The 22,518-nt window shown below is 45.0% G+C and overlaps 5 protein-coding genes and 1 long non-coding RNA gene across 11 annotated transcripts; 3 read left to right on the top strand and 3 right to left on the bottom strand.

Moving 5' to 3' along the window:
- Positions 1-651: 651 nt before the first annotated feature.
- Cox10 (Cytochrome c oxidase assembly factor 10) lies at positions 652-3,621 on the bottom strand. Its single transcript, XM_076822445.1, has 7 exons — positions 3,263-3,621; positions 3,024-3,150; positions 2,670-2,940; positions 2,404-2,599; positions 2,146-2,321; positions 1,130-1,447; positions 652-1,023 (listed from the first exon to the last, which is right to left on the bottom strand). Exons 2-7 carry the CDS (start codon positions 3,102-3,104, stop codon positions 806-808), a joined length of 1,260 nt encoding a protein of 419 aa, XP_076678560.1. The 5' UTR covers positions 3,105-3,150; positions 3,263-3,621; the 3' UTR covers positions 652-805.
- Positions 3,622-4,339: 718 nt separating this feature from the next.
- LOC143374440 (ubiquinone biosynthesis protein COQ4 homolog, mitochondrial-like) lies at positions 4,340-10,456 on the top strand. Of its 2 annotated transcripts, none has more exons than XM_076822626.1 (4): positions 4,340-4,479; positions 6,103-6,446; positions 8,014-8,237; positions 8,293-10,456. In XM_076822626.1, the coding sequence occupies exons 1-4, from the start codon at positions 4,461-4,463 to the stop codon at positions 8,459-8,461; spliced, it is 756 nt and encodes a 251-aa protein (XP_076678741.1). In that variant the 5' UTR covers positions 4,340-4,460; the 3' UTR covers positions 8,462-10,456. The 2 variants fall into 2 exon arrangements, with proteins under 2 accessions (XP_076678741.1, XP_076678737.1); XM_076822622.1 differs by lacking the exon at positions 4,340-4,479 and adding an exon at positions 5,874-6,021.
- LOC143374396 (UDP-sugar transporter UST74c-like) lies at positions 4,473-6,064 on the top strand. Its single transcript, XM_076822550.1, has one exon. It carries the CDS (start codon positions 4,602-4,604, stop codon positions 5,583-5,585), a length of 984 nt encoding a protein of 327 aa, XP_076678665.1. The 5' UTR covers positions 4,473-4,601; the 3' UTR covers positions 5,586-6,064.
- LOC143374267 (discoidin domain-containing receptor 2) lies at positions 8,524-15,963 on the bottom strand. Of its 4 annotated transcripts, XM_076822268.1 has the most exons (14): positions 15,825-15,963; positions 15,527-15,632; positions 15,125-15,350; positions 14,713-14,860; positions 14,342-14,646; positions 14,021-14,237; positions 13,313-13,951; positions 12,110-12,264; positions 11,496-11,660; positions 11,296-11,405; positions 11,060-11,236; positions 10,894-10,986; positions 10,672-10,813; positions 8,524-10,455 (listed from the first exon to the last, which is right to left on the bottom strand). In XM_076822268.1, the coding sequence occupies exons 1-14, from the start codon at positions 15,931-15,933 to the stop codon at positions 10,126-10,128; spliced, it is 2,922 nt and encodes a 973-aa protein (XP_076678383.1). In that variant the 5' UTR covers positions 15,934-15,963; the 3' UTR covers positions 8,524-10,125. The 4 variants fall into 4 exon arrangements, with proteins under 4 accessions (XP_076678383.1, XP_076678398.1, XP_076678390.1 ...); XM_076822283.1 differs by lacking the exons at positions 15,125-15,350; positions 15,825-15,963 and having other exon boundaries at positions 15,527-15,615; XM_076822275.1 differs by lacking the exons at positions 15,527-15,632; positions 15,825-15,963 and having other exon boundaries at positions 15,133-15,265.
- Positions 15,346-19,112, top strand: LOC143374518 (uncharacterized). The gene is made up of 3 exons (XR_013086677.1): positions 15,346-15,652; positions 16,057-18,805; positions 18,973-19,112. It is a non-coding gene; the product is annotated as an uncharacterized LOC143374518 (long non-coding RNA).
- Positions 17,325-22,210, bottom strand: LOC143374350 (exopolyphosphatase PRUNE1-like). Of its 2 annotated transcripts, XM_076822468.1 has the most exons (7): positions 22,009-22,210; positions 21,226-21,467; positions 20,842-21,113; positions 19,277-19,518; positions 19,031-19,195; positions 18,552-18,737; positions 17,325-18,486 (listed from the first exon to the last, which is right to left on the bottom strand). In XM_076822468.1, the coding sequence occupies exons 1-6, from the start codon at positions 22,084-22,086 to the stop codon at positions 18,564-18,566; spliced, it is 1,173 nt and encodes a 390-aa protein (XP_076678583.1). In that variant the 5' UTR covers positions 22,087-22,210; the 3' UTR covers positions 17,325-18,486; positions 18,552-18,563. The 2 variants fall into 2 exon arrangements, with proteins under 2 accessions (XP_076678583.1, XP_076678574.1); XM_076822459.1 differs by having other exon boundaries at positions 17,325-18,737.
- Between the last annotated feature and the right edge of the window lie 308 nt (positions 22,211-22,518).

The raw sequence follows: 22,518 nt of genomic DNA, 5'->3' as shown, positions 1-22,518 counted from the left end.
CGCCAGTTTGTTCCTTTTCAACAAAAAGTGTTCATTCAGCTACGCGCGATAGCGACACTCAAAGATTAAGAATCATTTCAAATTTTTTGTTTCAGATAAGCCTGTGCTGGAAAATCATCTGCGCCACGAACATACCACTTTTTTTAGGTGCCATATTGATGCTGCAAAAAACAATTAAAACAAATTAAAAAAAAATATTTTTAAATTATTTTGTATAATATAAGAGTAGCGTACTAAATACCCAAAAGATTTATTTCATTATACGTTGCATTTACTGAGAACAGAATCTTTAAAAATAGCCTAATTTTTCGACCCATCAAAGTAGACTGACTCCTTAAAGACAGGACACGTGTATTTTCGTTATTGGTGTAAGCGGTCACATCTTGTTACTATGCAGTGTGTGTCGCCAAAAATCTAGAAGTAGAGGTTTCGGGAAGGTCTCAGACGGAGCTAGCGGCAGACTGCACCGCCTGCCAGAGGCCTTCTTTCTATGCAATAATAGTACTTGTGTACTGTGTAGTCTGCGTCTGACACAGAGAATCACCGCATTTCTACTAAATGTCGTCCCCGCTGTTTAACTTCCTCTTTCTCCTTCTGCATGGTGTATCAAACTCCACGACACTTTTAGTAGCGCTACAAAAACTCAATTAATTGTAAATAATTGTCTTGTAATTATATCGTTTCCGAATATAACAATCGCGACAACTAACTGTCACATTATTTACACGTCATTCTATTGTACAAAATACTTTGTCGATAAGTGTGTTACAGACTTGTATTCTCGCGTAGCGTGAAGCTACACACGCTACGCGGTCGAGGACGTCGTTGCGATTAACTTCGGTAGAATCGCGTATACGCCGCTGCGTTCTTCTTCACGGATCAGCGTGTTCTTCTGTTTCTTCTCATTAAACCAGTACTTCTTATTCACGAGCATAAGTATCATGAGCGCAGGCAGATGAATTAATGAGAAGCGAAAGAGCTTCCGCGAACTTCCACTATCCGAGTGTTCGTGAAATTTCCAGGCTAGAAAACGGAATGTAGACGTTAGACTATCCTGACGGGATCAATCGATCGACCCAGTCTAGAAACAGGCGTCCACCAATTCTGCTTTCTCCTTTTCACAACGTACCGAGGTAGAGAAAGTACGCATTCAGCGGTGTCGACGTTACAGCGAACCACCAGTTCGTCACGTCCAGGGCAGGTGCCAAGTAGCAAAGGCCCATTAATGCAGCAGTGTAACGTAACGCTGTTTTACGACATAGATTCGGATCCGTGACCGCCATCATCCTGTATCCAGCGCGCGAGTAATCCGGCCTCAAGTTCCACGACAGAGCGTTAAAGTGAGGAAACTGCCACGTGTACAGCAAGCCAGACATTATCCAAGCACCAGGAGACATCACGTCACCGGTGCAAGCCGCCCAGCCCATTAACGGCGGTATAGCGCCAACTGAATAAAGATCGCTATTCGTTATTTTCCTTAAGGCGGAATTTCCTAGCCGCGATCGGCCGGCGGCGGTTCCACTAGCGCAGACCTGCCATTTACGGTGCAAATACCTCCTGAAGTTCTGGGACCCGGACAACAGCCGAGCGCAGGACTGTTCCATTGGCTGCGTTCAGCGGAACCAACCGCTACGTAGCCGCTCACTGATTTTTCGCTGAACGCTACCGCTAAACACGTTTAGTTTTTTCGAGCGTAGATAAACTCTGCTACTTTTACGGAACGTGTTGAGTTGCTACAAATATCGCTACCCTCCCAAGTGTCGTTCAGCGGAACCAGGACCGATCACCGTTGAGCTAGTGAGCGGCTACGTAGCGGTTGGTTCCGCTGAACGCAGCCAATGTTATCCATTGCGAGAGCTGCGGCAGAACTGCGTGAGCGTGCGTCCATGTAGGCTCGTACCACGAGCAGTCCATGCTGTGGTTAGCAACGTAACAGTCCCGGGTTCGACTGTTGCACGGGTCCCAGAACTTGAGGAGGTATTTGCACCGTAAAGGGCAGGCCTGCACTAGCGCAACGAAAACACAGATGCATACTTCTCCATTGCACTAGTGGGACCGCCGCCAGCCCCCAGCCGCTGCGGCCGATCGCGGCTAGGATATCCTGCCTGTAAATACTTCTGTGTGCTCACCGGCAGATATACGTACCGATAGAGCCGACCCAGGTGTTCAGAATACTAACGCGTTTCATGGGAGTATAAATAAGAGTGTAAAGAACTAGATTAGCCGCACCCAAGGCAGCCGTCAGTCCATTAACTTCGCCGTAGAGCAACGATAGGCCGCTGACGCCAGATACCGCTGCAAAAATTACAGCGTGTGCTGGCCTAACCGGGGAAATGCTCTTTAGCCGTAACCATAAACACTGAACTTTCTAGGATCGAAAGTATACCGTCGATAAGTACATACGTCAAATGACCTCTGACCAGTAACCTGTTCTTCGTTCTCGACATCTGCGCGTCGAAGGGAACTTCAAAGAATTGATTGATGGCGTTCGCTGTTGCGGAAACTAACCCAGTTCCGACAGAGCATGCAACAAACGTAGAAATGTCAAAGGGCCCAGGGGCTAACGAGTATCCAGCCATGGTCGTTACGACTACCAAAGCTGCAATTCACCATGATTCTTAGTTCTTCGGGTCTGGACGCATAGGATTAAAGATGCCAGAGTTGCTTACACGTCAATCTTATCTTGGACAGCATGAGGCAATATTGTCTCAGTTTACCAGTCTCCACTCGCATGTACCTCCATTCTGGCTCGTCGGTTAAGCGAGCCTCTCTTCTGGTGGAACGCTCTGTGTCTTTGTAGGCAATGATACTCCGGTGATCACGGGACGCTGTTACGTTCGGCGAAATCGCCGGAGCCTGTAAATCTTTCGCGGCCGACGAGCGGCGGTGTTTCTGCGAGGAGGGTAATTTTTTTACGCTGGACGCGGCCTGCGTGGAATACTGTAATACGTAGGAATTAAAGGGGTCTTTAAAAATCGTAATGATTCGGTGGAAAACGCGTGACGAAGTGCTGCTGTACTCACGGACGAGAGGAACGGTTTCAACGTTGGAAGTAGACATGATATGTTCCGAGAGATTCTGGTCGAGCAGAAAACAAATACCATGATAAAAATAACACCGTGTAACAGCTAATGCTTCGTTTCTCCCATCCTGAAAGTAACGTAAGAGTTATTTACCGGTTGCCTTCGATTAGAATTTCGTCTAACCAACAAGAGAGGATTCGAGTGTTCGGAGTTTCTTTGAAACGGAATGTCCAACTTACATCCCGAGGAATTTTCGTATTTCCAAATTTTGTCCACCGTTACGTAAGAAAAGCCCGAGAGAACGCGCATAGCGCTGAAACTTCAAAAGATTTCACTAGGACATCGGAATCCGAGTTCGCGCACTTTGCGTTGAAATCCCCCTTGGTAAGTAATTGGAGGCACGAGTGCACGACGGCACTGGACGATGAGAGAAAGTGAGAAAGTGAGAAATAACGCATAGAAAAAGAGAATCGTAAACGCATCGATATCCGGTCGAATACGAAGAGCCCCGTTCGCATGAAATCGTTTTGTATTCGAACTGTTAAATCTGCCTTTTCAAAGGGAGTTTAGTTTTCTGCGCGAATGAACGCACAGCTCGATAGGGCAACGCCACGTCATAGGCTCTTGCCTCCCAGCATATTCACGAAATATTGTAGAAATGTTCGCAAAGCAAACGACAGCGGTGTGAAGTGGGCCATTTTCCACGCAGCTCTACTCCCACTCTGCTCACTCTCTGCCGCGCGCGCAATAGCCGCGGTCGTGATAGTACGTGATAGGAGCGATATTTTTTACTCGGGTTTCCATACCTAGATGCAATGGATAGTAAATCGATGTGCAATCTACGAGAAACCATTGCTACGTTAGTAATAGCGAATTCGGAATCTCGCACTGACTCTGAGCTGGTCTCCAGAAAATGACTTGAATTGGTTGATTCTTATAGAACTATATATCTTCGTCTCTATCAGAAACAACCAATCCAACTCATTTTCTGGCACCCGCACAGAGTCAGAGCGAGATACCGAATTCGCTATAAGAATCACGAACTATCGGCATAGGGAATTGATAAAAGGGCAAACTGGGTAAAGGAGGCGGTCAAGACTCATGTGTGCGCGCGCGCGGTTTGCTGAGGATTGCTTGCGTGGGCAACGCAACTCGAGCACCTAGCTACCGAGCACACGAGGGTGCACGAGTCGAGCGTATCCGTAGAGAAGAGATTTGTGGAGATTGTTTTACATTAGTGAGCCCTGATTTACGAGAGGTGCCGAGGTGTCTACGGCATCGATTACACGACGGGGAAAAGTAATAGGCCACGGTACATAGATTTTACACGGCTTTGAGCGTGAGTGAAGCCTATGTTGATCGAGAATCGCCTCCGAGTGCCTACGGAACGAAGAAAAGAGAACAGGACTGAACGGAGCGGCGGAAATAGAAGAAAGGATGCTAAGGTTATGCCCGTGTACGTTCAACTGCACTTGACATTGGCTTTTTTCTAATAACAGTAATCAGCGTAATCGGAAGGGAAAAGAGTTACGGAATACTTACGAGTCGGGAGCGAAGAGAGATCGCAGATTAATCGGTATGACGTTGAATGAGCAAAATGTGATATTCGCGCGGGTCGGCTCCGCCGTATTTTACGGGTCATCGTCGTTCATGATCACGGTTGTAAATAAGACGGTACTGACGGCGTTCGAATTTCCGTCGTTCCAATTACTCGGCGTAGGACAGATGCTGTCAACCATCATACTGCTGTTCGCCGCAAAGAAACTGCGCTATATCGAATTTCCTAACCTAGAAGCTTCAACGTTTCGGAAGATATGGCCGTTACCGATCATCTACATTGGTAACATGATCTTTGGATTAGGCGGGACCAAGCAGCTCAGCCTACCGATGTTCACGGCGCTACGGCGGTTCAGTATCCTAATGACGATGATCGCCGAGTATTATATCCTCGGAACGAAGGCGCGCGTCTCCGTTCAGTTGAGCGTCTATACGATGATTATCGGGGCAGTGGTGGCGGCGTTGAACGACCTCGCTTTCAATTTGGAGGGCTACCTCTTTATCCTGTTAAACGATTTCTTCACTGCCGCCAACGGCGTCTACATGAAAAAGAAGCTGGACTCGAAGGAGTTGGGAACATACGGATTGATGTACTATAATTCGTTATTTATGGTTATACCGGCGATCACGATCGCCTGCTGGATGGGAGACGCGCGCTCCGTCCTCGAATTTCCGCATTGGAACAACGTTTTCTTCGTTCTACAGTTCGGGCTTTCGTGCGTGATGGGCTTCGTGCTCTCCTACAGTATGATACTATGCACCCTTCATAACTCTGCGCTGACGACCACCATAATCGGCTGCTTGAAAAACATATGCGTCACGTACCTCGGAATGATTATCGGCGGGGATTATATATTCACGTTGCTCAATTTCGTAGGACTGAACCTAAGCGTAGTTGGCAGTTTGGTGTACACGTGGGTGACATTCCGCAGAAAAGAGGCCGCCGTCGACCTCAAATACTCTCTGCTCCCACAGGACCAAGTAGCCAAAGTCCAAGCTCTGTAAAGATCGTCTCGTTTCCATAACGCTCCAACGACAACTACTTAACGGCCGACGCATACGCCTTATCCCGCGCGTGGTTCTCTCTCAATTGGACAACTATAGTTTCCTATGTTCGATTTACAATTTATACGGTTTCTCTCTACTTGCCTCTAAATCGAATCTCGCGCTGTTCTCGATCGAAGCGGCTGCCGAATCGAAATCGACGGGAACGAAAGAGGGGAAGGCGTAACGCGTCGAGCCAAACCCAACGAGTGTCATACCAAAGTGAAAGCATCAATACAGGACAGAATGCGGTGTGCCATAGTGTACCGATTGGACAGCCGGTAAACGCGATACCGCCATGTTCACGACGTTCACGGACGTAAAGTGTAACTTGTACATACGTATGCACACACTTTCCTCGGAGGTGCAATGCCGCCGCGCCGATGCGCCGTAATGTGTACATAAATGTTTTATCAAAATAAATTCTATTTATGGAGGAAGAGAGCGATCGATCGTTATTCTCCTGGATCGGTTTCAGGCGGCTCGGTTCGAAGCTTTTCCAACCACGTTTCATCGTTCGCAGAGGATTACGCGACACACCGCGTTCCTCTGTCGCGGCTGCAACACGCGATGTTGACCGCGGGAGCGGCCGCCATATCCCTCGCCAATCCTTTTCGCGGCGATATGATTGCATGCCTTGGAGAAACGACTGGCGCCGATGCTCTTTCCTACTGCCACCGGCAAATGCTCGCTACTGCCGAGGGACGTCGGATACTCGCCGAAAAGCCACGCGTATCCTCCTCAACGGTCGACCTTGAGGCACTGAAGCGCTTGCCGAAAGGGACCGTCGGCAGGACGTACAGACAATTTTTGGACGTGAATGTAAGCTGCTCGATGCTCTCTTGCTTTGTCTCTCCCTCCACCCTATTCTCGCGCCTCTTTTGGACCTGGACTATATTATTACATTGTATGGACATATTTAATTAGTTACGATTGGACTACAAACTTCAGCTAATACCGTGCCGTTAATGTCCACCTGTGGTAGGTACACATACAGTCGCATCGGAAAGTAAGTTGACAATATTTAAAATCGCATAACTTTTTTAAAATTGGTCCAAACGACTCGAGTTTTTTTTAGAAGCTAGCGGAATTATTTTTCTAGGTGACGTGTTTCGTCGTTTGGAAAAATATTTCAACTGGTCGGAATAGCGGTGAAAATAGTGAAGGTCGTTTTTTCAAATTGTTTTCTGAGCCTGTAATGAATATTCAAAAAACCCGTTTGCAGTTTGAAGTAAGTTTTATACGTGCCTAAAATTTCATCAAAATCGGTTAACGTTGCTCTGAGGTATAAACGCTTAAATATCGCGGAATAAGGTCGAAAATCGCGAAATTCCCGAAATCAGCGATTTTCAACCTTATTCTGCGATCTTTAAACGTGTGTAGCTCAGAGCACCGTTAACCGATTTAGATGAAATTTTCAGCATGTATACAACTTACTTCAAACTACAAACGGGTTTTTTGAATTTTCATTACAGGCTCAGAAAAAAAATGAAAAAACGACTTTCACTATTTACATCGCTATTCCGACCGGTCGAAATTTTTTTCAAACGACAAAATACGTCACCTAGAAAACTAATTCCGCTAGCTTCTAAAAAAAACTAAAGTCGTTTGGACTAATTTTAAAAAAGTCATGCGATTTTTAAGTGTCAACTTACTTTTCGATGCGACTGTACATACATACTGCATGGGTGAAAATTTCTTACCAATTTACTGTCGCAGGGCCGTCACTGTACCGCGTTCATACATGTATCGTTGATCGGGTTTCTAACAAGAGAAGATCCCGAACCCGGAAATTCAAAAAATTCTGAAACTTTGTGAATATGTGGGGGATTTCCTCCTGATTACAATGCGATTTTTGTGTGCTGTCCAAATTCCCTCTAAGGCCACGAAAACATAAGGAGCGGTAAGCGGCAAACGTCAACATTCAAACAAATCAAATACAAATTTATAGTATGTTTTATTTATAGTTAGTGTAGATTTATATTCGTATTTGATTTGTTTAAATGTTGCCACTTACCGCCCTTTATGTACCCGTTACCTAAGGGGGTGGAATTGACCCCTAAAAATCCGGTTATTTTCCAATTTTCTGTTATAACCCGTGAACTGTAAAATAATTTATTTACCACATGATAGATCTAATTAAAAAGGTAACTTTTGTCTTGAAACATTTTTTTTTTATCTCTTACAATTTACGAGTTATAACAAAATCGGAAAATAGCCGAATTATCAGGGGTTAATTTCACCCCCTTCGACTGACTTAGGGCAGCAGATAAAAATAAAATTCCCTACATATTCACAAAGTTACAGAATTTTTTGAATTTCCGTGTTCGGGATGTTCCCTTGTAAGTACCGGAGGCGTCCACTCGATGCAGATGTTCCTTTTTTCCAGAATGTATCCCCCGATTCTAGAACCCCGGTCAGGTTCGTTCAAGATACCGAGCTGGCGTACGTAATGCAACGATACCGAGAAACCCATGACATTTATCACGCAGTACTTTTAATGCCAACCACGATGCTCGGCGAGGTGTCCGTCAAGTGGATAGAAGCGTTGCAATTACGTTTCCCAATGTGCTTGAGCGGGGCGATATTCGGAGCGTATCGGTTGCGTCCAAGGTAAACGGAACAGAGCACCTTCTCCGATCAGACTATACCGCAGCTGGGATTTCAGGCAAAGGAAGCTATATCTCGAGCACCATCTCCCGTGGGCCATTAAAACGGGAATCGGCGCGCAGTTCTTACTGGGTATTTACTTTGAGGAACGTTGGGAGCAAACTCTCGCCGACTTTCACCGAGAGATCAACATCGTTCCGCTGGTGCGTGTAGGCGTAGACGATTAAACCGCAAGAGGAATTAGGTGCGCTAGGAATCCACACTTTCGCACAGATAGTTAGCAACTTCCTACGTCTTATAACAATGTTTATTCGCCGTAACGTTGAAGATATGAAGAATATAATTTTTAATGGGATACGTATGCGATTCGTATGACAAATTTAGATTAACTATGACCGTAAATGGAGAAAATTGTTCGATGGAATCGAGCGCGCGACATCGACGCGATACAATGATAGACGACTAGCCGTCGATTCGCGCGCAAGCATAAAAGTTTGCGAGTCAAGACCTAGCATGTATGTACAAGTCGGAGCTTTCATGAGAGCGAGCACATTCGATTGAGAAATATCGCCGCAACTAACCGAACGAATGCACGAAGGAGAGCGGCTCAAATTTACACGATTAAACACTTTTGCAATATTCCATAACTATGGTCTAGGGCGAAGTTGGGCCGCTCCGTGCACTTACAGTAGTCGGGGCAATATTTTCTAATCATTTCTATGTACTAGACTTGAACTTGCGCGATCGAACGATCCATAATTATATATATATATCTTTTGAGATACACGTCACGCGGTTTATGAAACAACGTTTGCGAGATTGATTGTCTTGTTTCGTTTGTAGTAATGCGCACCAATTTGTAGAATGTACCGCTCGATTCTAAAGTTACCGCATAATAGTACACAGTAATGTCCGAGCGATTGTTCCCTACATTTTACCACCTCAAAGAACGATCGATCAGTCGTGACACTCGTGACAATATGTATGTAATAGGAAACCTCGATTCGCTCACGAAATCGAGAATAATGTACTAGGACTCGCGCGTTTCCGCTGCATTATCCTAAAATGGATATACATGCATACATACAGAGGCGTGCAAAATCTTTATGTAAATACAAATTTCAAATAATAAATAAAAGATAATAAAAACTTTATTCGTTAAAAGATAACTTAAATTATTCGAGCCTCGAACGAATAAATTTTTTTCATCTTTTATTCGCTATTTGAAAATTTTTATTTAGATGAAGATTTTGCCCATCTCTGCATACATATATCCTATTTAGATTACTTACATGATACCACCGTACATCGAGCACGTATAACGAGGGACAGCGCTATCCACCATGAAAAAGTGATTCAACGAATGAAATACTTAAATCGGTGAAATCCTGATGTTCGTTCTTCTTTCGCGTAGAACGCTCGCCTCGAAATGTGAAAAAGACAGTCGCGGTGCCTCCAGTGAACCGACGAGCACCATCATCTTGCCAACCCTTGAATAAGGTGTTCCGTTCGCACGAATCGTAAGATTAGAGACCGGAAGACGAGAATACTGCCTCTTATAAATACTTCACGTTGATGATAAACCTATTTTTCAAGGCGTGCGCGTGTTCGTGTGTATGTGTGTCTCGAAAGAAAATATATGTATATACGTAGATGTAATATAATCTTATATGCGTAAAGATCGATTCGATTAAACCTAGTTGAGCATTACGAGTTAATGGCCAGAGCATCCTGAATGATAGTTCATGAAATATAATTCCTCTCCGCGTGAAAGAGGAGGGACGGCGAGGGGGGAAAGTTCGCGGAGGAGCGTAAAAAAGATAAATTTACGTACAAGATGCTTCTTGGCTGATTGATTGTAACCAATTTGGTCCGCGCTACTCGAATGTGTTCAATCGAGGGCTAATCTCTCGAGATAGAGGTAGATTTCCTCGAAGGTAGGTCGGTCCACGACATTTTTGCTCCAGCACTTGTTCATCACGCGATAGAGATCGTCCGAGCAGCGGTTGGGCCGCGAAAGAATTCGAGGCTGATTTCTTTCGTCGTTGACACCATCACCCGTTCTGTTACCGGCACCTGCCTCGCCCTCGTACCAGCGACCACAATTCTCCAGAACCTGCTCCGCCGTTAAATCTAGATACGGTGTTTCCTTGCAGTTTGTGAAGATTTCCCACGCCGTAACGGCGAACGACCATACGTCCGCTCTGCAGCTACGCTCATTCTGTAGGGAGAAATGGGAAAAGAGTTGGTCGAGTTGGAAGTGAACGACCAACGTACATGTCGTTTTGGACCAATTGTAAAAAAGTTATGCGATTTTAAAAGTTGTAAACTTTCTTTCGTCCGCCACTGTATATATATCTATGTATTTACGTACATATGTCCATATAGGTCCCCATACTTAAGTTACGTGGCAAGGAGAATTAAGGCTAAAGCTTACCAACAAAACCGCTTCCCACGCCATCCAACGAAGTGGAATTTTCGCGTTGCTTCCGTCAACGTAATAATGGTGATCGTATTTGGTACAATATATAGCATGATCGGACACCTTTACCGTCAGATTTTTACCAACGATACAGTTTCTGAAATCAAATTCATCGTATGTACAAAAATGAAAGAAACGTCTGTTAGACTTTCCATTAGCTTTCCATGGCAGTCTTACCTGGCCGCCAAATCGCAGTGCGGGATATTCAAGGACTCGAGATACTTCATGCCTGACGCGATTTGCCTGACGAAGCGCAATTGATTCCCGTAACTGGGGACAGGTACGAAATTTTAGACGCGGGGAGCGCGGAACGAGGAAATGATAGGTTTGCTTAAAATTTTACCCGAGTATATGTTCCTCATCAGGCTGTTGACAGCTTTCGATGAATGTAGGTAGATCGCCGAGCTGGCCGTACTCGAAGACAGCTGCAAACGGTTCTTCTTCCACCAGTGCGATCACCCTTGCCACGTTCGAATCCCGAAGCGTCGCTAGAACGCGCATGTCTTTGGTGAAGTCTAGCCTGTGGAGATTAGATGGTCATCGCATACGATATGGGAACAATAAAATCGACTGACGTACCTCAAAGAGTCTACGACACCTCGCCAGAGAGATCTAACGATCACGGTCTGTCGGTTTTGGATCGATCCTACTTCGGGATTCGTAATTCCCTTTGCCTCGCACAAATGAACCTGTCCAAGTTCGAGTCGATTTTATCGCGATTAATCCATTTGTCACCGATCTCCTGATCGATTCGGAAAGCGTGCACGATTCGTTCTTACCAAGCCGAAATTCCCTTCGCCAAGTTTATCCAAAATCCTCAATCTGTGCCTGGAAATACGTTGAGCTTCGTTCAAATCGAGAGTGCGCGGTAAACGAACAGCTTTCTCGCGAATGTGCAGCGGCGTGAATGGACTCAAACTGGGTACCGCCTCTCGCCCCTTTATCTGAAAAAGTTTGCAATTCTCTTTAATTTTCTCGCTATCTCTCTCCGCCTTCCCATCCAACCATCCGTTTATCGTTTATACATACACCCTGTGCGAAACAGAGTTGGGCATTAGTCGAATAAAGTTTTATTCGAATGATCTCAAATAATAATTGCGAATAAAACGAAGTTATTCGAGAATAACAAATAATTTTTTAGTCGAATAAATTTTTTAATACGCGAATAACGCTGCGCTGGCGCGTGCCATGCGAAACACTTATTTGCTGCTTCGAATAAAATTTCATTCGGAATACAAATTTATTCGTTATTCTGGAATAATTTCATTTTTTTTTTCGAAATTTGTATTCGAAGATTATTCGAATAAATTTTTATGCTTATAGTACCCACCTCTGGTTAAACGCAATCTTTTTCATACGCATACATATGTAAGTACTACGTGGCTCGTCTCACCGTCAAAATATCGGTCGCTGCGTAATATCCATCGTGTACTTTTTGATTCATCTTCCCGGATTGAAAGTGATGCGGCTTGTTCGACGAGTGTGTCACGATTGGCATCGTAAGTTCCGTGGTCTTGGCTTTTGGAAAGTTTGTCCTGCATCTAAAGTCTACAACATTCGTCATCGGATAAAGAACGTCTGTCCGATGGGATACAGAAGAACACGTTAGATTGGACGAGTTTCTTCAGGTGCGAAGAAATACATGTACTCATATTGTATAGGTGAAATATGTATAGAGAGTATAAAAAGTGATGGACACCGCTCTCAGGGGCGAATCTGCACCTCTAGAGTGGTGGAAAATTGTTTAAAAAAAACCTGCCGCAAAATTGTTTATAACGTTGAAAATTAATATTAAAATATTTTTACAGCAACTGCTGTCTTGCTCTATGAGAAAGAAAAAGAGTTCAGAAGAAACCATGTGCCGCAAAAAGTTGGGCTGTATTTCCGAAAGGAACCGGTGGCAGATCGAGATGAAACTTGGTGGGTATTACGAGGTGTGTGCAAAGACCCTAAATATAAAATTTTAGCTTCGGCAATTAATGCGTTCAAAAAATACAGGGGTAATTCTGCATAAAAGGGTACACCTTACAGATTTTTTTTTAATCACTTTACCACGGACCCCTCTCTTAACAATATTTCTGTTTACTTATACCTACACAACGCATTCCACTTTCCAACTTGTCCCGGGTATTAGTATTGGCTAGATCAGCGCGGGGGGCGCGCGCCCGCTCGCGGGCGCGTAAAGCGTGGTGGCGGACCGATGTGAGTTTGGCGATGCTAAAAATGAGACTGTGGTTATAAAATTTCGAAAATAAAAAATTGCAGGACGGGAAGGTTCCCGGGTAGGGGGGGGGGGGGGGGCCTGCACCAACATTCAAAAAAAAAATTTCAAAAAAAAAATTAACAATAATTTTTTATTAATATTTCGGAAACTAATAAATACCCGAAGCTACAATTTTAAATTTAGGGTCCACACCTCCTCTCCATTCTTCCCACCAAATCTCATCTCGATCGGCCACCGATCCGTTTCGGAATAATATCCAAAAATTGTTCCCATCGGAGGTGCGGATTCACAGCTGAAAGCAGTGTCCATCGCTTTTTGTACATCCTGTACACCCTAGGTATGTATATTCTCAATTAGGTATATCATACTCACCGGTATGCGACTCTGTTACGAGAGTGGACTCGTTTCCTTGCGCGAAAACGAAATTTTCTTCGGAGAATAGCTTGTCACTGGTTTCATAGACGACGGAAGAGCAATGGTCAGAATCAACATTGAGTCGCGAGTTTACTCGAGTTCGCTCTGGGTGATCAGGCAGCTTTCGTGCGGCGGGGGCGGTGACGGTGGTTGCTATGGTAGCGGAGCCAACGATGGTAACTGGCTTGCGACCGAGCGACAATCCGTTGACAATGGAATTCGGTAGCTTAACGTCTTTCGGAGTGATCGTGATGCCTGGAGCGGACGAGTCGCAGAGAAGTGCCGTGTGCTTCTGCAATAGAGCCACTTTATTGCGGCCTCTTTGCTTGATCAAGAATGCTGTGCAGGAGAAGAAGAGAAGAGCCACCGTCAAGAGGCCACTGACAAGACCGACGTAAGTCTGCGATGTGCCGACGGGAAAGGCATCCGGTGTCAAATCGTCTTCTCGTATCTCGTAGAGCTCCGTCTCATTGAAACTCGACCCAGCCACCTCGTACCTGGTCAACTTTGGCCATGGCTCGCTTTCATTCCGTTCCACTCGTAACAGTCGATTATCCGTCACATAGGAATCGATCGACTGATTTCTCCCATCCGCGACTGCCGATTTGAACGGTATCGATTAGAGGATTCGCCTATTCTTTAGCAATCCCCCGACTCAACTCTTACCCGTGTAGAAAGTGATCTCGCTGAGAAGCAGCCATTTCCCCCCCAAGCTCAATTCCAGCTTCACGAATCTCCCGATTCTCGACTGCAACTTGATCCACGTGAACGCAGCGCCGCCAGTGGCCGTACTATCGGTATCGATCGGCGATTCCGATACATCCGCAACGGGCCGATAATCCTCCCCGTCGTTGGAAAACCAAATACGCAGCGATGAGAAAGTCTGCGAATGTAGATCGGTTTCGATTAAAACTAGTTCGCTGACTGTGCTGGTTAAACGATTGATTTAAAGAATTTTAGAATTAAGGGGCGAGCCTGCGCGCGAACCTCGATGCCTAGTTCGGGTAAACGAGCGACGTGGATGGAGCAATTGTGGAATTCTCGCAGCTCTTTGAACTGAAACGTCAGTTGGACGGTATCGCGATCCAACCGGGTCCAGCCTACCCAGTTGGTGCTGTTCGTTGAAGACGCCCCAATTTCAGAAATCTCGGCTAGAACTCCATCCGTCAACTGTCCCAGGCCGTTGAAGAGGAGGTTGTCCAGCTCGATACCGTCGTACGACGAGTCCTCGACATTGCTTCCTCTAGGACCAAGGCTCGACCCTTTCGGAGCGGTGTATCTCACAACGTACTCTGCGGAGAAGCCACTTTATCGATCGAGTCTTAATCGCCATTAACTCTCTACACGATCGTACTTACGCTCCCAGATGCATCCGTATATTTCCACCCGCATGCAAACTGTCCGAGGGTGTTGGCTGTAAGGGACGAATCGCACTCTGCTCGCGACGAACGGCAAGTCCAGCTTCTGCTTCTCCACCAAATAGGTGTTACTGTTTCCTCGCAGCACCTGAAACGGGCAAGTTTCGATCAACGTCGCCAGGGATCGCGAGTATCGTCTCGTATTGTTTCTCCGACCAGTGTTCAACGGAGGCGTCCCGCTTTGCTCCCGAGAGCCCAGACTCTATGGCTTTTCCAACTATGCGATACAACCGCAAGCATTCCCCATGAGAATGTTTCGACAACGTCGCGCAACGGTGACATCGACAACTATGACAGCGATCACTTCGAAGCAATGCGGACGACTCCTGATCTCTTTACCGACGACACGAACTCTGTCACCCTTTAAATTTCTGTACTGATGCCACTTGGTGTCACGCCAGTACTCCAGGAAAAAGGCTTCTGCGTACTCTTGACCTTGACCATTGCCAAACCGCCCTTGAGTTTCGGTCCACGAGATCAAATGGTTTCTCGTTAGATCGATTTCCAGATATTCCCGTATCGCGCTGCTAATCTGCGCCTTCGGACACCAGGCGCCACCGTTCTTTTCTTGTCGTATTCTGTGAATAACGAACACGCGTAATGTAGGTGCGTGTGTCGTTCCGCGTGCGTCGCGTCAAGCGTTCTTTCGTAGGTGGTCTCCCTATCTGTTTTCCAATCGAATTTTTCGAGAAACATTGAATAAACACTCCCGGTCTTCCCTCCTATTAGTGTCGAAATCCTTCAAACAACGTACCTCGCGTTTTGAGGACCCACCGATTTAGTCTCGTAGCTGGAAGAAGCTGTGATCGCGTTATCCGGAATTCTTCCCTCCTCCATGCCCAGCGGTAGAATGCACTGACCTAAAACAATGCGCATCGCAGTAAGTAAACGCATGGAACTTGATTACCGAATGCTGTTTCTCATTCGTCTTTCTCCTTTCTATTTTCTCTGTATCTTCCGCAAACCTCATTCAACTACAAGCTACACCTTCGAAGTCCCTTTTCCCCCCCTTTGCTATCTGTCTTTCACACGAACGTACTTCCGTCTCTTACCGAAAACGTTCTTGGTGGAATCCTCCACGGATGGAGACGCACCGACGAGGAGCACCAGCAACAAGACGATCGTTAGCATACGGCACATTTTCGTATCCAGTGCTGACATTTCTCTTCACTCGTTTACAGTTCATGATAGATCGAATGGCTTGATATCATCTCTTGGACATCTGAAACTGCGAAAACTATCCGATCCATTAACGGTCACTTTGATTTGCAATCTTTCTTGCAGTTCTCTCGTGGGAGAATAAACAATGCTCTCTGGAACGCAACGTTACCCTTCCTCTCCTTCTCGTGACACATACTCGTATCGCGTTAGATACATCTCGCAGAGACACTCCTCTTAGCCGAGAGATCCAGTTGAATCAATACCAAGCAACGGTAAAGCAGCGTAAGTTTTCTCGATCTTCGAGAAAGCACGACAAATAGTTGGATGGGAGGGGATCGAGTGGTGCGACGTGTAGCGAGAACTACCGCGAGGCGACAAATCCTTTGCAGTGAGATAAAACGAGTATCGGTAATATACTCACAATCAGTTAAAAAGTGGCCGCTTGGGAAAATTGATCGGCGACTGTTTGCGGTCAAGAGTGGACGCTGGCCCGTCCATCGATCGGTTGGGTCGGACGTTAATTAGATTCGCTGATGGAAAATGAAGACAAAGAGGGTTAGGGAATGCGCACGGGACCGAGATCTGCTATGCGTGCAACAAGTAAAGCACGATCAATACGAGCGAACCGGAGGAAGGAAGAGAGCGACTATGATGCCCGTCAGCTCCCGTGATATCCCCGTTCATACGCAACAGCCACCAGGTTATTTCGTTTGCGACGTGGACGGTGCAACGCTCGATACAATGGCCAAACTTTTTTTCAATGCTTCTTTCGTCTAACGGGTCCGATCAAACGCATGCTACAAGTATACATACTATACCAATACGGCTTAGTCTCTTAACACTATTTCTACCACGATACTAAGGTGCAAAAGACGCCTCGCGGTAGAAATAGGTATACCATATGCACATTTTTAGATCCAGGATGAGCTGGAGGAAAATTATGTCACTGAATTAATTTAATAACTATTGTACGAAAAGTGAAAAAAATTAATTGTGGAGAAATGATTGAACTTAGAGAATAATTTTAAGGTAAAATTTGAAAGGTGTCTTTTGACACCTCTTGGTAGAGATAGTGTTAACCCAGTCTTATACACACACGCGTGGCACATCATCAAATTCTTGATTCTTGAAAATGCGAAAAGAAGAACGAACCGGTGCGGTTACGCGTAAACGCTGCAAGTAGGTTCATACCTTATCAGTACGTTAATGGATATCAATCCCAAACGATTATCGCCTACTGTTTTCGAGTCTGGACTATTTTTTTTTAAATCGTTACAGTGCGCCTGTAATTTCGTTTCATTTTGCAAAACGACACGAGCACAGCGGACGACCCGCCCGAAATGAAATTAGGATAACGAAAGAAGGAAAGACGTGAAATAAAAACACCTAAGTATATAAAAAGTCAGTTATTATTGAAGTCTAATTCTAATTCAAGAATCAGCTTGAGTAGTTAGATACAGATGTAACTGGCAATCAGGGCCGGCATGAGTTGTGTGGAATGTGGGGAGTATTTCACACTTCAGACTTTGCTGTGTGTGGAATTCCATATTCGGGAATTTGGAAGGCATTTTACCATTTTTTATTTTTTGTTTAAGTATTACTTTATTTTAGGCCGCTGAAATTTGATCTTTTAATTTATACTCCCTCCCAACTCCACAGTCGGGAAAAACTTGCTCCGTCGACCCTGCTGGCAATGACGTTTTCAGGGATGACAGCTGAGAAAAACGGTCTCGTCTAATTCTTCAACGTCTAAATTTTTTTATACGTTCATCGAATACGAAGGTAACATAAATACGCGAAATGGTAAAATAAGAAATGTAATCAATGTTTCCCGTTGCAGAAGCTCCCGAATATTGCGGGGGCTACACTTAAGTCGACACTCATTGTGTTCTTGCTGAAAGATGTATCACGATTCACGTTGCATTATTTTTAACAGCATGTCCGACTGCGGCCCGATCAAATTTCTAAAATGACTATTGTGTAAGTTTCATTCGCACACATGCGGATATTGAACCAATGTTTCTCCGCGAACGCACGTTTAACACAGTAGTATATATAGGGTTCGTAGTCGACGGGGATGATGCCACCCCCTATATCGCAAATTTCAATGAAACTTCGGGTGAAATCTAAAATTCTTACCTTTCAATCGAAATGTCTCCCACTCGTGACACGTATCGCGGAAACAGAGAGTTTCCGAAGCCGAGGAAACCTCACCATCGTTCGAATCGGTTGAATTGAAGCGTACAGGAATCGTTGGAGTTTCAATTAATCTTCCGTGTCTTTTCCGATATTTAAACACGCGTATTTACTGAGTTCTTAAGCACGAAATCGAGAGCGAAAGCAAGACGGTCGGTTGGAGAAGCTTCTCCGCAATGGTACAGAGGTTCGGCCAGCATCCACCACGATATAGTTCCGCGCCGTTGCCGTCCGTGCCCGTGGCGAGCCGGCTCGTTGATAGGAACTCGGAGGGAGGAAGGGTGGGGATAGAGAGCCGGAGTAGGAGCCATAGGGGAAGGTCACCCTCCCGGCATGCCCGTCGACCAGTGACGACACCTGTAACGGCGCTACAATATTACCTTACTATAGCGTAAGCAAACCTTTGCTGCGTCGATAAAAACCATTCGCTCGCGTTAGGACTCTGACAACAGTGTGTCCCGAATGATCGGTAGTATTTGTTTCCGCGTGGCGCGCAAATTTCCCTGGGCGTATAAGACTAAGCTGCAACTTCCATCCTCTTCGTGAATTTCCCTGGTCAAGGTCAAGTCGAGAGGCGGCTCCGTGGACAGCATTAACGCCTCTACCATCTGTCAATCATGGCGTCCAGTGAGCAGATCTCGCCGACTACATATGGAGGGCTCAGTAGCCAATCAGTGTAAGTCCATTAGCATTAAAGTCCTCTGAATAATTTTGCGTAGTAATTCCGCGGTGAATATAAGTAGTGCTATTTATTGCTCACGTATGAGAGTAGCCACTTAATTGATTTATCAACTGAAAGTTTTACCAGTGAAAAGGTTTTTGAACGAAGTAACCCATTTTCAGGGACAGTTGGAGTTACACTGAATTCTTCTGAGACTTACGGATTTCATCGATCGCTAACCTTTTCTTTCAACTGCTGATTGGTGGTCAGCGAGAAGACGCCGACATCCCGGGCCACACTTTGCGATTCGAACTTCATGCCGATCAAAACGACGATCGTGGTATTTCTAGACTCGGCGAAATCTCGAAGGGTTCCAAGTATGTTGGTTCGCAACTCGAGAAAATTCTAAAAAGAAATTAGAAGCGGGAAGTTGCGCGTTTCTATATCCTGCGGGGTAGACATTAGACATACCCCGCTAGGCTTTACCTTGACCAACATGGATAGTCCGACGATCGGCACTCCAACGACCACCTTCAAGTCTTTGATCAGAATATCATCGGGAGTTAATTGGCTTACGTCGGTCTTCGCGTTGACGATCTCGTTGAACGGCTTGGTCCTATCGGGATTTAACTGACCGATTTTCTCCAGAGCTTCCACGGTTTCGATATCGATGGGAGTAGCGCGGTCGACTTTTTTCGAGAAATTACCAGTGTCGATTAGAATTGGACCTATTCAATGTTATTTGAAAAATAGGCGTTTAAACGTGGCGATTTTGCTTGGAAATATCTTTCCTTAGAATCCATAGATAATCTGATTATTCCCGGGTTATAGAAAGAACCGACTAGGGCGGTAGAGACAGTATAAGACCCGTATAGGGCCCCTTATCCTTCAAGCTTTCCACCCTTCCGCAACTGTTCCGAACAACTTTCGCTAATATTTATTACTACTTAGTTTTTTAGCCTGTTATCGCCAGACATTACTGTCCTATATAATAAGACGCCTAAGGTAAGTACATTTTTTTTGTAAATCCCCCTCGAAACAATTTTCTGTGCGAAATATAAAATTATACAACTTTTGGGTACCATACTTATTTCGATGGGCCTAACAAGGGAAGATCCCGAACCCGGAAATTCAAAAAATTCTGAGACTTTCTGCATGAGTAGGGGATTTCCTCTTGATTACAGCGCAATCTTTGGTTGCTGCCCAAATTCGCTCTAAGAGGGTAAAATTGTGTTATAAGTCGCGAACTGTAAGGACTGTAAGCTACCATATGATAGTCCTAATTAAAAGAAGTAACTTTTGTCTTGAAACTTTCTTTCTATCTCTTACAGATTGCTAGTTACAAAATAAAATCGAAAAATAGCCGAATTTTCAGGGGTTAATTTCATCCCCTTAGAGAGAATTTGAGTAGGTAACAAAAATTGCGTTGTAATCAGGAGGAAATCAACCATACATTCACAAACTTTCAATTTTTTTTTAATTTGCGGTTTTGGGATCTTCCCTTGTAAGTCACATACATACGTGCCATTTGAACTTCCCCAGAAAGGAAATACCTATCGATTTTCCAACTTTCGGGTACCTTTTCCACCCCGCAGGTACCTGTCTTGTCTTGGGTCATTTCATGTTATTTGCGAAGAAAGGAAAAGAAACTTACCAAAAGTTATTAGTGTTCAGCAGCGCTTAAAACCCTTAGGGTCCATAAGATAAACATAAGACCTGTCTTAGGCCACAGGTACTACCCGTTTTCGAATTTTTACGGTATCTTTGGGTGCCCAGGAAACTCCATGCTGAATTTGAACCGTTCAGGTCATCGGGAAGTGCGAAAAAAATCCTCTGGACAGATTTTGCTAACAAACGAGCCTTAAGCGTCTTATCATATAGGATTATTATTACTACGTATTACTATTCTTCTTGTAATTATCATTATCATCATCTACAAGGAGTTAAGTGAAGGAAGACCTCTCCTTAACAAAACGATTAGAGGGAAGTCTGACACGCCGGTTCTTTATCCGACCCAAGAATAATACCGTAGGTATACAACGACAGCTTGCCTCTTATCAAACTGGACAAGACAGGGTCTATTACTTCCGGATGTTTGCAAAGCAAATTTCGCGCTACTAGAGTGGCGCAGCTGCCTACGGTTTCCAACTGAAGCTCTCTACCGGGCCAAGGCCAGCACGTGTCTCGCGGTCGATGATCGATAACTTGGACCACGTTGTCCATTAAAAAAATGTCCTCGTCTGGGAGACTGTGGTGGTCGACCAATACAACCTCCATACTGACTTCAGTGTTGTCCTTCAGGGCTCTTAAGTCTATCTGATCCCTAGAGTCAGAGGGTGAGACCCGTTTGCGTTCTTACGATTAATCGAATCATCGTTTTCGCGTTACAAATGCATCGCTACGTGTACGCGACGATAACAACGGTAACAACTCACCGAAACGTTAGCAAACTCGAGGGGATTTTATGACGGTTCAAGAAATACACTACTTCCGTTTTCAAGCGATATTCTGCCTCGGGTATGTTCATCAATGGAACCACCGCCAAACCCGTTTCGTTCTTCTTGATTCCATCCAGATAGTCGGAGAATCCTTGAACCAGCGCAGACACAGCGGAATCTAAATCGCAGGTTCCGTTGCCCAGGATAATGCGGATTCTTTTGCAGCATGGCAAGATTGACTAGAATAATAACCGGGATCTCAACTGTTAGCTGGAAGGTTTGTGAATTTCACCTCCAATCTTTGCCTTGTAGATACTTTAAATGCAATCTTATAGCAAGCGCGCAACATCATGGAGGATAGAAAATAAGAACGTTCATTTATGTATCTTATTTATTTTCGTTTATATATTCGCGGAATTATTCCTACATCTGATACTTACAACGAGAGATGGCGCCACCGCCTAAATCACCAGCGAAGCACATACACTCGTCTTACATCCGATAGGTCACAGGTCATACGTAACGCATTTATTAACTTTCCTCTAACCGCACTACATATTACAATTTACCTCTCCTTATTTCTATCAACAATATCATCACCGGAATTGTACGAAGAAAATTGTCGAGAGTCGAATCTAGCAATTTCAAAGCATAAAAAATGTCCCCTTTACGAGCTGTGAGGAGACGTGGGATCGCAAAATATGTTACACAGAACTTTACAATCGATTGAAGCATGCTTTTTCTACTCACTACGACGGGATATTAAAAACATCGATTTACCAAGGCAATTTTCGACGCCGAGAGAAACGACTGCATCGTCTTTCCTTGCGGTAGCTTGTGCACTTCATGGACATCCATGGTTCACTTATTTCTAATGCCACTCCACTTGAAGAATTCGTGCGTGAGCAATCGGACAGCCTTGAAGTAAGTACATAGTACATAGATACAATTTACATACATGCATATGTACACGGAAAACGTGGCAGGTCGAACAGAGTGTCATTAATGTGCCGAAATTGATGCCGGTGGATATTGCGAAAGAAGCGACCAATTCCTTCCGTTTGACACAGGCGAAGTAATTGATGGCAGCATTTTAGCTAACGCGTTCCGTGATTACCAAGTCGCGTCGGTAAAATCCGGTAGAATCCAAACACGCGCCAAGAACACGAGCACTCGCGCATTCGACGCCATTAAACTCGCACATGCCAGTTGACCGGCGTTGCTCGGGAACACTCGGCTGCGGTCGAGCCTGCTCGGGAATGTTCGGGAATGCTCGAAAGAACCGACGCC

This window comes from Andrena cerasifolii, chromosome 1 (assembly GCF_050908995.1).
Source record: "Andrena cerasifolii isolate SP2316 chromosome 1, iyAndCera1_principal, whole genome shotgun sequence".
Classification (NCBI taxonomy): domain Eukaryota; kingdom Metazoa; phylum Arthropoda; class Insecta; order Hymenoptera; family Andrenidae; genus Andrena; species Andrena cerasifolii.
Note: the sequence above shows the minus strand (reverse complement) of the source record. Positions and strands in the feature narration are given on the sequence as shown.